Source organism: Astyanax mexicanus, chromosome 5, assembly GCF_023375975.1.
Source record: "Astyanax mexicanus isolate ESR-SI-001 chromosome 5, AstMex3_surface, whole genome shotgun sequence".
Taxonomy (NCBI): Eukaryota; Metazoa; Chordata; class Actinopteri; order Characiformes; family Acestrorhamphidae; genus Astyanax; species Astyanax mexicanus.
The window spans coordinates 24,859,783-24,873,320 of record NC_064412.1 but is presented as its reverse complement, the minus strand read 5'-3'; the positions used below and the strand labels follow the sequence as shown (position 1 = coordinate 24,873,320).

At 40.3% G+C, this 13,538-nt stretch overlaps 2 protein-coding genes across 6 annotated transcripts in view; one reads left to right on the top strand and one right to left on the bottom strand.

Annotated features, from left to right (window-relative positions):
* LOC111195860 (G2/M phase-specific E3 ubiquitin-protein ligase-like) overlaps positions 1–13,538 on the top strand; it is a 675,934-nt gene that overhangs the window by 389,668 nt on the left and 272,728 nt on the right. The gene's annotated exons all lie outside the window — the stretch shown is intronic.
* pde4ba (phosphodiesterase 4B, cAMP-specific a) overlaps positions 2–13,538 on the bottom strand; it is a 343,053-nt gene continuing 329,516 nt past the window's right edge. For 4 of the 5 annotated variants that reach the window (XM_022675871.2, XM_049479226.1, XM_049479227.1 and 1 more), the window contains 9 exons: positions 9,751–9,844; positions 5,253–5,428; positions 5,033–5,131; positions 4,738–4,902; positions 4,443–4,542; positions 4,117–4,271; positions 3,860–3,982; positions 3,259–3,441; positions 2–3,132 (listed from right to left, as the gene is read on the bottom strand). In XM_022675871.2, the coding sequence (XP_022531592.2) occupies positions 2,719–3,132; positions 3,259–3,441; positions 3,860–3,982; positions 4,117–4,271; positions 4,443–4,542; positions 4,738–4,902; positions 5,033–5,131; positions 5,253–5,428; positions 9,751–9,844 (1,509 nt within the window). In that variant the 3' untranslated portion in view covers positions 2–2,718. Of the gene's footprint in view, positions 3,133–3,258; positions 3,442–3,859; positions 3,983–4,116; positions 4,272–4,442; positions 4,543–4,737; positions 4,903–5,032; positions 5,132–5,252; positions 5,429–9,750; positions 9,845–10,611; positions 11,108–13,538 lie in introns of those variants that run through there. The other variant, XM_049479229.1, reaches the window with a different exon arrangement.

The window sequence follows — 13,538 nt, the reverse complement described above, 5'->3', positions numbered from 1 at the left end:
ATTACTATATTCATGCTTCGTTTTTAATCACTTCATAGAAAAGTAGTTTTAGATTTTATTGAACACAATATACAATATTATACCATACATTGTGTGAAACATTGAATATTCACCTGCAACAATGTGGGATTACTAGACGAAAAAAACCCATCCCTCATGCAGGTATTACTAACTCGGCCTAACCCTTTTGTACGCCAAGCGGACCAAAAGATCTTAAACATAGATGAACAAAGTTATACCGACATTTTGAATTTCAAAACTGCTAACAAGGTCAGAAAAATAGTTCACATTAGCACAAATAATTACAGATCACATTTCTGTTGTAACTCAATATCAATTTCACATTGGTGTTCAGAGGTTGTGACATTTTGTGACCAATAATAATGTGTGGTTTCGCGAGTCCAGCGTGTGTAAAAGGTTTCTGAGCCGTTCTTAGCAATCTGCATTCAAAAAGCTGCAGAGGTTTCCACTGGAGTGCCATCTTGTGTACAATCTTGTGGTATCAAGTTTCTCGATGTTGCACCAAACAGTGATACACGAAGCTTCTAATATCTGACAGAATGTCTACAGTATGATCTTGTGTCTTATCTACAGACTCTCCCCGTAACCAATGGGTTGTGTGTCTCTTAAGCTACTTCTCTGGGCAGTTGCAAATTGTGCGATATATAAATATAGCCTATATAGTATCATATATATATATATCAGCAATATTTAAAACAAACATAAAAACAGTATATTACCAAATATAACTGACTCAATCCAAGAGCCCACTACACAAAAAAAACACCACCAATTTTAGGTAATGCAAGTGCATATAAATTAAAAATAAATTTACAAAGAAACATCATTCCTTATGTACAGTCAAAGGTAATAAATACACTGTTATGAACAGCAAAATGACCGACTTGAGCTAATATAAACAAACCAAACCAAAAGGAGTCAAGGTGAAGAAAAGGCATGAGCAGATGACAGAAGTAATCCTCATATATACACAAAAACATTCAAGCCCCTCACACACACACACACACACACACACACACACACTCACAGACTCGCACGCATCACATACACACATTTGCATGCTACTTTGGCCATAAACTATCCCTAAAAGTGAGACATAGACCAGATAACCTGGAGAATAATGGGTGTTGAAGTGTATAAAAAAATATACACAAATAATTTCAATGTGGTCAAATGGTATGGTGAATTAGCCATATATACACACACACACATATACATATATATATATATATATATATATATATATATATGCTAGACTGGCAATGGGGTTCAAATCTGTAGGTGTGGTTTTATATTTGGGACTCATTCTAGAGTCAATTCAGTCATGAAATGCTATGATCCAAATCAAACTCAGTCAAATTAAACTCTGAAAGCTCAAACCTCAGGAAATGTATTGTGTGAGGGTGACAAAACTGAACTGATCAATCGGTAAATGGAAGCTGTTTTTTAATCTTGCCTTCAAGGCCAAATAGAGGGAGGCAAGATTGGAAGATTAAACTGAAATCAATTTTGTTTTTTGAAGCAATTTCCTTGGAAATAAGTGATGAAAATTATTAAATCCCAAAAGTTAATTTCAACTGCAGGTCCAACTGCATAGCTCTCATCACCGTATGAATTAATTTATGAAGTGAGGCCAAACTTGACTTTAAAAAAGCTTTCGTTTTTGTAGACCAATTTCTTTTAGTGCTGAGAGAACCAAAGTGGGTGAGGACGACTGCATCAAATTCCTAACCTGAATATAGTTTCAGGTTTAGGTTCAGAGTTTTTTTTAGGATTTAAGCTTTAGGAGCTTTTAAGATTTAGGTCTGCCAGATCTGAAATCGTGACAAAAAAAAAAAAAAAAAACAGTGTGTGGGTCCGAAATTTACGATGACTTTATGACTGTGTAAACTGTATGGGTATAAATGATGCGCTTATTTAAAGAAAAAGAAAAATAGACACATTTTTTAAAAATGACAAAGTGCATCTTTCACTGGAATATACATTTCTAAGTTTTCTGAACACATGTCAGACATTTGGATTATTTAGTCATATTGCCAAATATAAAGGAAGACACTGAGTTTTTTTCTCTTCGGCTTATAAAATGATTCTGCAGGTAAGCTGTCTGGTTTGCCTTTAGAAAACAAACAAACGAAAAAACATTTGCATGTACAGTTATACTAAAGTGTGTTCAATAAATAAAAAAAGACTATTAAAAAGACAATAGTAAAAAAGGCACACAAAGTCTTTAGACAAATGGTACAGAAAAGTAAACAGTTTCTTTCTTTACAAATACTTATTCATCAGTAGTTCGTCTGCTACCCCAGCGTATCCCGATAAGATAGCTTTAGAAAAAAAGTCCACTTGGTACAAAAAGAACTCTAGTCCTCTCAGTAGTGTCGACTCCTCCGAAAAAAATATCCTTCGCCCGCCAAACAAACAAAAGGTCTACAGTTGGCCCCGATCCTTCATGCCTTCATGTGTCTCACAGTCACTGTCACTGTCAATCGTTCAGCTCCAAAATGTCTGCAGCATTTATTTCCTGAGAGCTCCAACCAAACTGACTCCAAACTCAAGTGCAAGGAGGGCCAGTCAGCCTCCCTCCTGAGGGGGCGGAAAAAAAGCTCCCTCTCTGGGCTTTGTTTAAAAACTGCATCGAATGCAAGGTTGTGAGGACAAAAAAACGCGTACTACCCACTAACGCGGGGAACCGGTGTTCTATGTGTCCACCGGTGAAGCGTCTTGAGTCACAATCTGGATGTGTGTGGTGGCCGGCTCCATTTCCTCGCCTTGATCTTCCTCGTCTTCCGCCTCGTCCTCCTCCTCTTCTTCTTCTTCCTCTTCCTCCTCCTCCTCCTCCTCGTCATCTCCTTGACTCTGCTCATCTTTTTCTGTGCCCTCAGAGTCCTCCTCTTCCAGAGTGAGCTCGAACTGGAACTTGTCGCCCCCCTGTCCACCGCCGTGGCCCTCCTTGTCGGGCTGGTAGAAGGGCGGCGAGGGGCTCTGAGGGATCATGCTCTGGTACCAGTTCCGATTATCCTCCAGTGTGTCCAGGATGTCCTGAGCGTCAGGGTGGACCAGGTCGGCCCACGTCTCCCACAGCGGGTGGACGATGTAATCGATGAAACCGACCTACAGATGAAACAAAAGAGAAGGAGCAATTAGTTCTCAATTCAGAATCAAGTATGAAGACGCTTTAAAGAACTAAAAAAAATGAACATTAATAGGTTGAAAACAAAAAGGGAATCAGACTCTGACCTGTGACTTTTCCACTGAAGCTGTGTGTTTGTCACACATGGGGCTGATCTCCATGCCTCGCTCCCTCTCACGGTCTCCCTGGTGGAAGAACTCCTCCATGATGCGGTCCGTCCACTGCCTGTACAGCTCCAGAGACTTGGTGGGGTTGCTCAGATCAGCACAGTGCACCATATTGCGGAGAACCTAAACAGAAAAAAATCAATATGCCCCTGATTAGAATGAATGGCTTTAAAACATTCTTGCATTCATAGCTCTCTCTCTCTCTCTCTTTCTTTACAACCTTCATAAATCTACATGGTTGGTTGGTTACTCTGGTTGTTTGGCTTTAAACTGAAAGAAGCCAGAGCTAATCTATTTTAATAGAGGAGCGATTGGAAAAAGAGCTGAAGGGAGGTTGGGAGGAATTGAGACTTTTTTGAGGAATTAGGAGGCCATAAAAACAGAGTGGAGGAGAGGGATGGTCAAAGTTGGGGGCTTTTCTAATGATCCAACCTTGTACCTGCCCTCTGCTGAACATTAATTAGTCCAATCAGGAGTGGTTAGATTGATGACGCAATCAATCATACAAACAGTGAAGATCTCAGAATGAGCTGTATCTTACCTGTATCCTGTCTGTGTAATTGTCCAGCAGCAGCACTCCCGAGCTAGTGACTTTCTTCGTCTCCACCATCGTCTTCAGATCAGCTAGCAAGCTCATATGTTTAGACATGTCTGTGGCAAGTACCTGTAGAGAAAGATGAAAATTAAAACTCAGTCTTTGTTTGGTAGAGCTTAAGAAATACATGTTTTCTAATCATGTTTTTTTTTTTTTTTTTAAGTGGTGCATGCTGTACTAAAGATAGAGCTTGTATATCTCACCATGTCGATGACCATCTTCCTGAGCGACTGCCTCTGCTTCTTTGTGAGGTTCTGGAAGATGTCACAGTTTTCCTCCTGGAGGAGTTTGAAGCCCACGGCTAAGTGGTGGTTCTCCAGCACTGACTCATCGTTATACATGAGGGCCAGCTCAGAGTCTGCAGAAGAAAGAAGCAAAAAAAAAAAAGAAAAGAAGAAAAACACGAATGTTTAATGCATGTTTAATCATCTGAGCATCAGAGTGTTCAGGCGGCAGGACACTCTAAATCCACTCACACTCATCCACAATTACGGCAAATCAAATGTACCGGTAGTTCCAATCCACTTACTTGTATTGATGAGGAACTGATTAGAAACACCTGGATGGTCTACATCATGGATGGCTGCTGCAAAAATGGCAGCCAGGATTTCCAAATCAGTGAAGACAGCCTTTGAGAAGAAACAAAAATAATATAGGGGTAAATACATTGAACATGTGACATTGAAGACCACCCTTAACCCTTAACTCTATTCTTAACATTATTCCTATTAACTTCAGCTTAGCCTTTTTTTTAATGCTGTAAACAAGTTGAGTCTTGGTCTATAAACAAATCATCAAAGTCAAAAGCAGACAGGGCCTCTTACATCTAGGGCAGGTGTGGAGAGGAGAATATGAGTGGACTGAGCCACGTCGGCAGCATGAAGACTGTTGTGGTAGGCCACGTCTGAGTGGTAGTGATCCTCCAGCGTCATCATGTACGTCACAAACGTGTCTGCTGGGATCTTAAACGTCTTTAACAAGTCTCGTTCCTGTTCCGTAAAAAAAAGGCAAAAAAAACAAGTTGGTGTAAGAATTGCAATTAAGGTGCAATGTCAGTCCAATCATACACTGGAAAAAAATAAAATAAAAAGGAAAGATGAAAGATGAAACAGGACTGACCTGGAAGATAGCATACATGATGCACGTCAGAGGACGATGGTTGGAATATTCTGACACGGTGAAGATATTCAAGCCCCATTTGTTCATTTCTTCTAACTCCTGCAGACGGAAAACACAGACACATGCTGATAAGAGTTCTGAAGTTCCATCCAGCAGAATATAATATATAAAGAATATATCCCTCAGTAGAAAAATCTGACAGCTCATCTTTGCTTCTCACCTTAGACAGCAGGTCTTCCTTGTCAGTTTTGACGCCAAAGCGGGCGATGCCGCAGTTGAGGCTGGGCCCGTGAGACACTTTCTTCACACCACTGATCTGAGTCATCAACTGCTGCTTTTTCTTCTTCTCCCGAGCTTTCGGTGTGGGTGGAGGGATCTCTACCTCGTTCTGTTTTTCTGCGGGAAACAGCCGGAACAAACCGGTTAGAACTGTTTGCTTCCGAAGGAAAAGTTTGGATTGGCAAAGTGCGAAGAGTCGCTTTTAAAAGAAAACGTAACGTATCACAGCTTTTACATTGTGTGAGTGTATTATGACATATGGCTACTAATCCAAAATTTATAGGCTATAGTTGTGTAGTCCATATATGGAAACTGAGCTCGCAAAACAGCCGGCTTTGAATCACATATATAATATAAAATATATTTGTCCTTTTTGGAAGAAATTAGATATTTTATTGTAGGCTCTTATAAATAAATAAATGTTATTTGTTGGAGGGTCTCATTTGAGACATTGGTCCCACCAAATCATTAAATGTACAAATTAAATGGAGAGATAAATAAATGGTGTGTTAAAGGCCCAGAAACAAAACCATTTTTTTAAATATAAATTTCTTTTTTTTTTTCTTTTTTTTTTTACTGCCCCTTGGCATTTTTTGACTAATATAAAGTAATAGCTTTTAATAAAGACAGAAATTGTGACTGGTTGACATTCCAGAGTACTCAATCTCATCTTTGTATTGGTTGTACAGGAGCGCGCTCATGAACAAAGAGCCACTGTTGGTAACCCGCTGCCTGCCTGCCTGTGTATTGCCTTTGCCTAAGGGACGTCAGCTGCTGCCTGTAGCCCAGCAGAGACCCAGGTGCACCAGGACAGCTGAAAAGCTCACACCTGCTCTTAGTGCAAAGTGTGTGTATGTGTGTGTGTGTGTGTGTGGCCGCAACACGTTTACAAGCAAGCCACCTGGAGAAAACTAAAAGAGCCTAAGAATGAAGCGAGAGCTGCAGTCTCACCCTCACTGAGCTTTCTCTCAGCTTCTCAGCTCCCCTGCAGCACCACCGCCCAGCCCACTGCAGGGGTTCCTACCATTTCTGCATTTCATACAATCTACAGTCTCTCAAAAAACAGTACTTTAGATGATTTCACTGACAATAAATCAAATAACGGCAGCAATCTGAGAGATGGGCAGAAAAATAGAAGAAATAACCCTAATTTCCAGACATTTCCAGAACTAGCTAGTTCTTGCTAGCACACAAAGCTACCTGCTTCTGCTGAGACATGTGAAGTCTGAATAAATTGAAACAAAAAATGCTGCTTTCCTTCTTTCTTTCTTTCTGTTGGGAGCTTAACATAAGTGGGCAGCTGAACATGCTTGGAGGAGAACACTAATCACTAAACATGGTTGTGTTCTGTTGCATCAGCAAACAAATTTCACCAAATTTCACCAAAGCAAGACAAAGCAATGCCAATTAAGCTCTCCTAGAGTCCTGGCTTAATAATAGAATGTCTTAATATTGCCTTAGTATTGAACCTGCAATCTTCAGATGATGGGGGCCAACACTGGCATTAAGATTAGAGTATTAGATTTATACGTTTTTAATATATATTTCTCCTAGAACATTATGTTCAAGCCAAGAATGTTTTTCTTTTATTTTTAGGGCTGTACTTTGGGAACAACACGAATAACCAAAATACCTAAGGGATAAAAAAACATAGCATTTTTTTTTGTTCAAGGGGCAGAAGCTCTCTGAACTGAAATTCTTTCCTTATTTGAACTATTCTCCAGCGCCAAGATTCCACCCGAAGCCAGTGCTCAGTCCCACGGGGCTTATTCAATTAGCCCGATGATAACAACCGTCTCCATCCGCGCCGGCTTCCTCCTACACTAACGCGACTGAATGAGTGCGATAATGCAAGGTAATAGTCTCAAAAGTGTCTGAGCTAAAGAAGAGAGGGAAGAGCGAGAGGTCATTAATTCATTACAGCCGTTATCATTGCAGCTCTCGCGCCTCATTCACTATAAGCTCTGCTGGAAGCTGCAGCACTGACTCTACACACTGTACTGTACCACTCTCCCTGAGTGCTTTTCACTGGAAATCTCTGGTTTCCGTTCTGATTAACGTTAAAGAAAGCTAGCAGATGATTTGACCTGAACTGAGATTGATGAAGTCACTTCAGTGGAGGAATAATCTAGTACATATCTTCACCACTTTTCCTATCCACCCTTACTTGGAATGTATTTTTATTTTTGTATTTTTAGTAGTGTTTGAGGCACTGCGGAACGAGAACCATCTTCAAAGCTCTATCTTCTTTCCAGCATCAACCAACATCCATGCATTTTAATTTTAATGTCGAATCATCAAGAAGCTTTTTTCTCGTTTATATTTTTTAATCTTCCAATCCAGCCAAACCTTTTCTATCCCCCTCCTCCTCTTGCCTCTTTCATTACGCAGTCACATGTCACTCTCACGCCTCCCGCAACTCCCTCAACACTCACGCTCACTATCAAAAATTAAGGAGCACCTGGCAAGCTGCATATGCTTGCTCTGAACTCCAGACCCCAGAGAGAGAGAGCGAGTAGGAGCAAAAGAGAGAACGCTGTGCAATGCACGCTCTTTTTCCATGAGAACAGAGCCAAAACAGAGCAGCGACACGTGACCGAGCCCACAGATGCCTCATAACTAACAGCCTCAATAATCCCACCAAACCCAAAACACTCTTAATCCTAATCCAGGAGCACAAGCCACGTCTCATTAAGAGGAAAAAAGAAGCAGGAAAATGCTGCAGCAGAATAGACGTGAAAAAGCAGATGGTTCATTATATGTCTATCAAGATTTAACACGATGAGTCAATTAAAGAAAACGTAATTGATTGGAATTTCCTCCCTTATTTGGTCAACAGTGATTAGTTGACCATGTTTGTATGGGAACAAAGCATAAATCATCATTTTAAATGATCCAATTAATTTATTGCTTTTTTAATGGCTTTACAGGTTATTTTTTCTTCATTATAAAACATATTCTGGCATTTTTTCCAATGAGTTTATACTGTAATTAATGTAAAAATAATAATAATAATAATAATATTTGTGAATTGAGCTGCTTTCCATTTTTTTTGTATTATATATTTTTGACCCATTGTTTTAAGGGCCTTATATGTTGTTTTTTTCTACATTACAAAACATATGATGGCATTTTTTAATGGTTTGATGTTGAGTTTTGATTAATGTAAAAAAAAGATCATAATCGTAAATTGAACTGATTTGAAATGATCCATTCGGTTCCATTTTTTGTATTATATATTTTGACACATTGTTTTTTATGGCTTTATAGGTTGGATTTTCCTCAATATAAAACATATTCTGGCATTTTTAATGGATTGTAATTTTTTACAATCCAAGTAAGTCTTAATTAATGTAAAAAAAAATCTTAATTTTTTTTCTGATTTGATGATCCAATTATCCAATCAGTTTTTCATATATATTTTTTAACCAAATTGATTTTTACTGGCTTTTTTTAGTTTGGCTTTCCTCTAAATTAAAGTACTTTGGAATTTTAATGGATTTTAAATTATTTGGCATTGGTCAGTTAAAGCTCATTTTTCCCCATGTATTAAAATAATCTCAATAGTTGAAAAAATCCAGCAGGTTGTGTGAGAACTGGTTTTATATGAACACTCAGATGAATGTTTCTACAAGCTCTTTCTTTTTGTTGCTGTTGATGCGCAGTGTTGTTCGAGACAACATGTACTGGCTGAACATCCAAAAATACGCCAAACCCATATGAACAGTGTGTATTCGTGTGTGTGTGTGTGTGTGTGTTTGAGTGCGTGTGGCGCTGTAATGGTGTCCCTCTCTGAAGTACAGATCCGGATGACTCATAGGTTCTGCTGCCTGGCGGTTCCATTACAGGGGTTCCACCGTGAGCTTCTCTCTACAGCAGGATCCCCCCTCCACCCCCCCTCCCGCCATTGCTTACCTGCATCTCTCCCACTCTCCATCTCTCCTCTCCATCTCTCTTACTCATAAACCCCCTCCCTTCCTGTTTCTGCTGACTGCTGCATTGGGGATCTCTCTTGCTCTCTCTCTCTCTCTCTCGCTCTCTCTCTCTCGTTCTATGATGCTGATCTGCCTGGCTAGACAGAAGCTGATGGCGCACCATGTAAAGAGGAAAATGAACACTTTTCCCAATCATCTCCTGCTGTTAACAATCCATATTATGACCTGTCCTTTTCTTCCTTCTCCTGTATTATTATTCTCCACCCTTCCTTCTCTGCTTTGGATCTGTCTTTCTTATCTTTCTTTTTTAAATTGATTATATCTAATCTCTTTCTATTCATTTCATAGTAATTTATAGTACTGATATATCCCAAATCCCTCTTCAGATCTTTTAATGCAGAATCCATTCCTTGTATATCCATGATATGTTATGTGTATGTGTATGTGTGTGTGTATATTTTCGTACATAAATATATGTATGTCTTTGTGAAGTTGGGGGATTACCTAGGAAGGTGTTAGAGATGAACTCTGACACCTGGTTGCCAGATCTGCTCATCTCTGAGAGGTGCGTCAGCTCCCGGTTCAGCATTCTTTTGAACTATGGGGGGCAAAAAGAAAAAAAAAACATAGAAGGATTAGTTAATGTGAAGCCTTATTGAAATGCGACACCACTGACACCAACGTTCAAATCTAATGATCAACATTAATGATGAAAAAGAAGTATTTTATGCCTATATACAGCAGATACGATTGTATAATTAATATTTTATCAATATTCCACACAAGCTTGTCGACAGTGCAGAATACTGGGGATACGCAGTAATCTGTGTAGACCAGAAAATATGCTGAATATATAATGACAAATCAAAAATAGAAACAAAAAAAAAAATCTAAATCTAAAATGTATATTTAAAATAATTAAAAAAAACATACTAGCACAAGGCCTTTCTATTCTGCGGATCCGCAAAACTGACAGAAATAAATAAACAATTATATAATTAAATAAGTTTGGAAGAAAGGCAGCCATGTCCTGCGTCACATTGGAAAAACCGTGCAGGATGTTAAAAAACTGCATCCAGCCCTAATCAAACCTGTATAATACAATGATTTTAATAGATTTGATCACATTCCTGCTCATTTAAAGCCAACTATGCCGAGAAACCCAAAGGGAATCCGACACTGTACATTCCAGCAGAGGCTCCCCAGACAGAGCAGCAGAATGCATTCATTCTCAGTGTCTCCCAGACCAACGAGACCACCATGCCAGCCAGCACAGAACACACACATGCAGCACTCCGCATCAGAACCAGCGCTCCCATTCCATTCAATCCCAATCCATCCTGATCCAATCCATCCAATACACACCTTAATGTAACCCCAGGACACAGAGAGAAGGTAGTTCGCCTCAGGCATTTTGGATTCTGATGAATATCCAAAAAAAATCCAAAAATTATAATAGGGGGGGAGGGGGAAAGATCCACAGCAGTGCGCTCTTCTACCCCTGGTTTAAGGAGGGGAGAGCCAGAGAGAGAGGCAGACGACAGGGAGTTTCACTTCAAAGTGAAAAAATTCCCTGCTTCTCTCCTCTCCTCCGGATCAGCGGCCGCAGAGCGGATGGAGCTGGATGTTTCGGCTCGGGGCCGAGGCGCTCCGGCACACACTCTCCATGGCTGCGGCGGTCAGGCAGGCAGCACCCGTCCGGGTAGGAGCTGGAGCTGGAGCGGAGCGTCTGCTAGTGCTGATAAATTATGGAGGAGATGAGGCTCGGGGAAAGCAGAGGGAGGGTGGGATGCATGGAGGGAGGGAGGGATGAGGAGAAACACAGGGATGCTCATCTAGCTGGAGGGGGGCTTCCTCTGCTGGATTAGTGCTGCTCCAATGCTGCTGCTGCTGCAGCTTTCAGTCTCTCTCTCTCTTTCTCTCTCTCTCTTTTTCTCTCTCTCTTTTTCTCTTTGTGTTTTGAGTTTGCTTGCTTCTCCCCCTCCCTCCCTCTATCCTCTCTCTCTCTTTCTATCCTGCAGCTTGTCAGCCCCAGCAACACACTGGCCACATGTGATTTGACAGAAAGATGGTAGAGGAGGGGGAGACCCCTGCTTAGTTATGTGAGGGAAAGAAAGAGAAGATGAAGGGAAAAACGGGGGGGGACAGAGAGAGCGTGAGGGATGGAATGCCCTCGTCTATCTATCTATCTATCTATCTATCTATCTATCTATCTATCTATCTATCTATCTATCTATCTATCTATCTATCTAAGAACAGCAGAACACTGTGTTTAGGTGTTGCAGTGATGGTCTCAGACCACTGGTTCTTCTCCAGCTCTCCCACACAGTGTCTCAAAACCAGCCCTGAGCTATTTTTAACCTGCGAGCACTGAAGAAGCTGCTGGCAGGAGGGTGAAAGCTTAAAGAATCTGGGAAATATGGGGAAAAAAAGGAAAAACGAGGGAGAAAAAAACGGATAATAATTGCTTCTGCTTGTCCACTTTTTTTGGGTGACATCAGCCCTCCCTGACTCTCTCTCTCTCTCCTTCTTTCTCGCTCCTTCTTTCTCGCTCTTTCTTCTTTTTCTTTCTTTCTCTCTCTCTCTCTCCTCTCTCACTCTCCGCCATCCCAACGCCATGGCAACAGCGTCATGTGACCCAGGCTGCTGCAGAAGCTGCTTGTTCTCTCCCTGTCTGTTCAAACATGGCGGCTGCCGAAACATCACGAGGGCATCTCTGCGGTTCTGCACCACAGGCCACACACAGGCAGGCAGGCAGGCAGGCTGCCCCATCACACACACACATCCATAAACACACACACACACACACAAACAGTGTTCGACGGCAGGCAGGCAGACAGCCAGAATCAATGGGCTGTCCTTGCTGCAGTCAGGAGGGCACAGTCCACTGGCAGGAAAAGCCCCAGTGAGCGGGACTGACCACTGACCACCCTGCTGCTGCTGCTGCTGGAATTCCAATTATTCAGAGAAAACCAATCAGAATCCATCCTACTATACTATCTCTTACTATCTGTTCCACACTAAATCTCTAAGTCACCATCACTATTACAACTAAAATAATACTAAAATAATATCATGATATTTCAGAATATATTTGCGATAATGATATTTTTGGCGATATGATTTTTTTTGCAACATTATACTACTGCAACAAAATAAACCTTAAAGTTTGATTCACTTATTACTTGAATATAATGTCAAATAATAAGAATATTGTATATATATATATATATATATATATATATATATATATATATATATATATATATATATATATATATATATATATATATATATAATAAATACAAAAAAATAAAAAAATAAATAAAGTTCTTTACAGGTTTCTGACAGAATTACAAGCCTATCTACTGCGATGCCCTCTGGCATATTTTTACTAAATATGTAAAGATGTATAATCTTTAAAACTCTGCTTAAAACAGTAATTCAATTAAGTCAATTAATTCAATTAACTGCCCAGCACTATCATCCAATCATGCTACACTAAACTGTGACCATCATTTTCACAACTAAATCCCTGTGGAAATGGGAACGCTGTTCTAAATCACACATACACACACGTAGAGGACATCTTCATAAATGATGATTATAATGATAAGGATGATGATGGGACTATTTACAAGGTTCAAATGTTACAGCAATAACAACATAATAATCAAAAGATGTGCTGGAAGATGTCTAAGATGGCTGTGGTGTTTTGGCAGTTGTGTGTGTGTGTGTGTGTCCTCTGGGAGATACTGCTTAGAATTCTCATGTCTGAGAAGACTGGACGTGAGTGCCATTAAAAAAAAAACAAAAAAAAAACAGCCATGAGAAGATTTCAGACCACCAGCTGAGGACTGTGTGTGCGTGTATGTGTATGTATCTTTCCATATATATATATATACATGTATGTATATGTCTGTGTATGTGTGTGTTTGTGCATTTCTTTGTGTTTCTCATGGTGTGTGAGAAAAAGAGTGGGCGGGAGAGAGAGAGAGAGAGCAGACGAGAGGGAAAGAAAAACAATAGCAGAGAGAGAGAGAGAGAGAGAGAGAGAGAATCTCTGTGTGTTCTGCTGCAGTGAGGGAACAGTCTAAGTGTGTGTACGTGTCTGAGCTATTCTGGATCCTCCGAGCTCAGTGTCATCTTCCCTTCAATTTTCACTAGCAGCACATTCCAGTCTGCTACCACACACACACACACACACACGGAGGGAATGCACTGTCATTATTCCAGGTGGAATTTCATTCTCAATTTCACGCCATTCATCCAAATCCATTACTAACGACCTT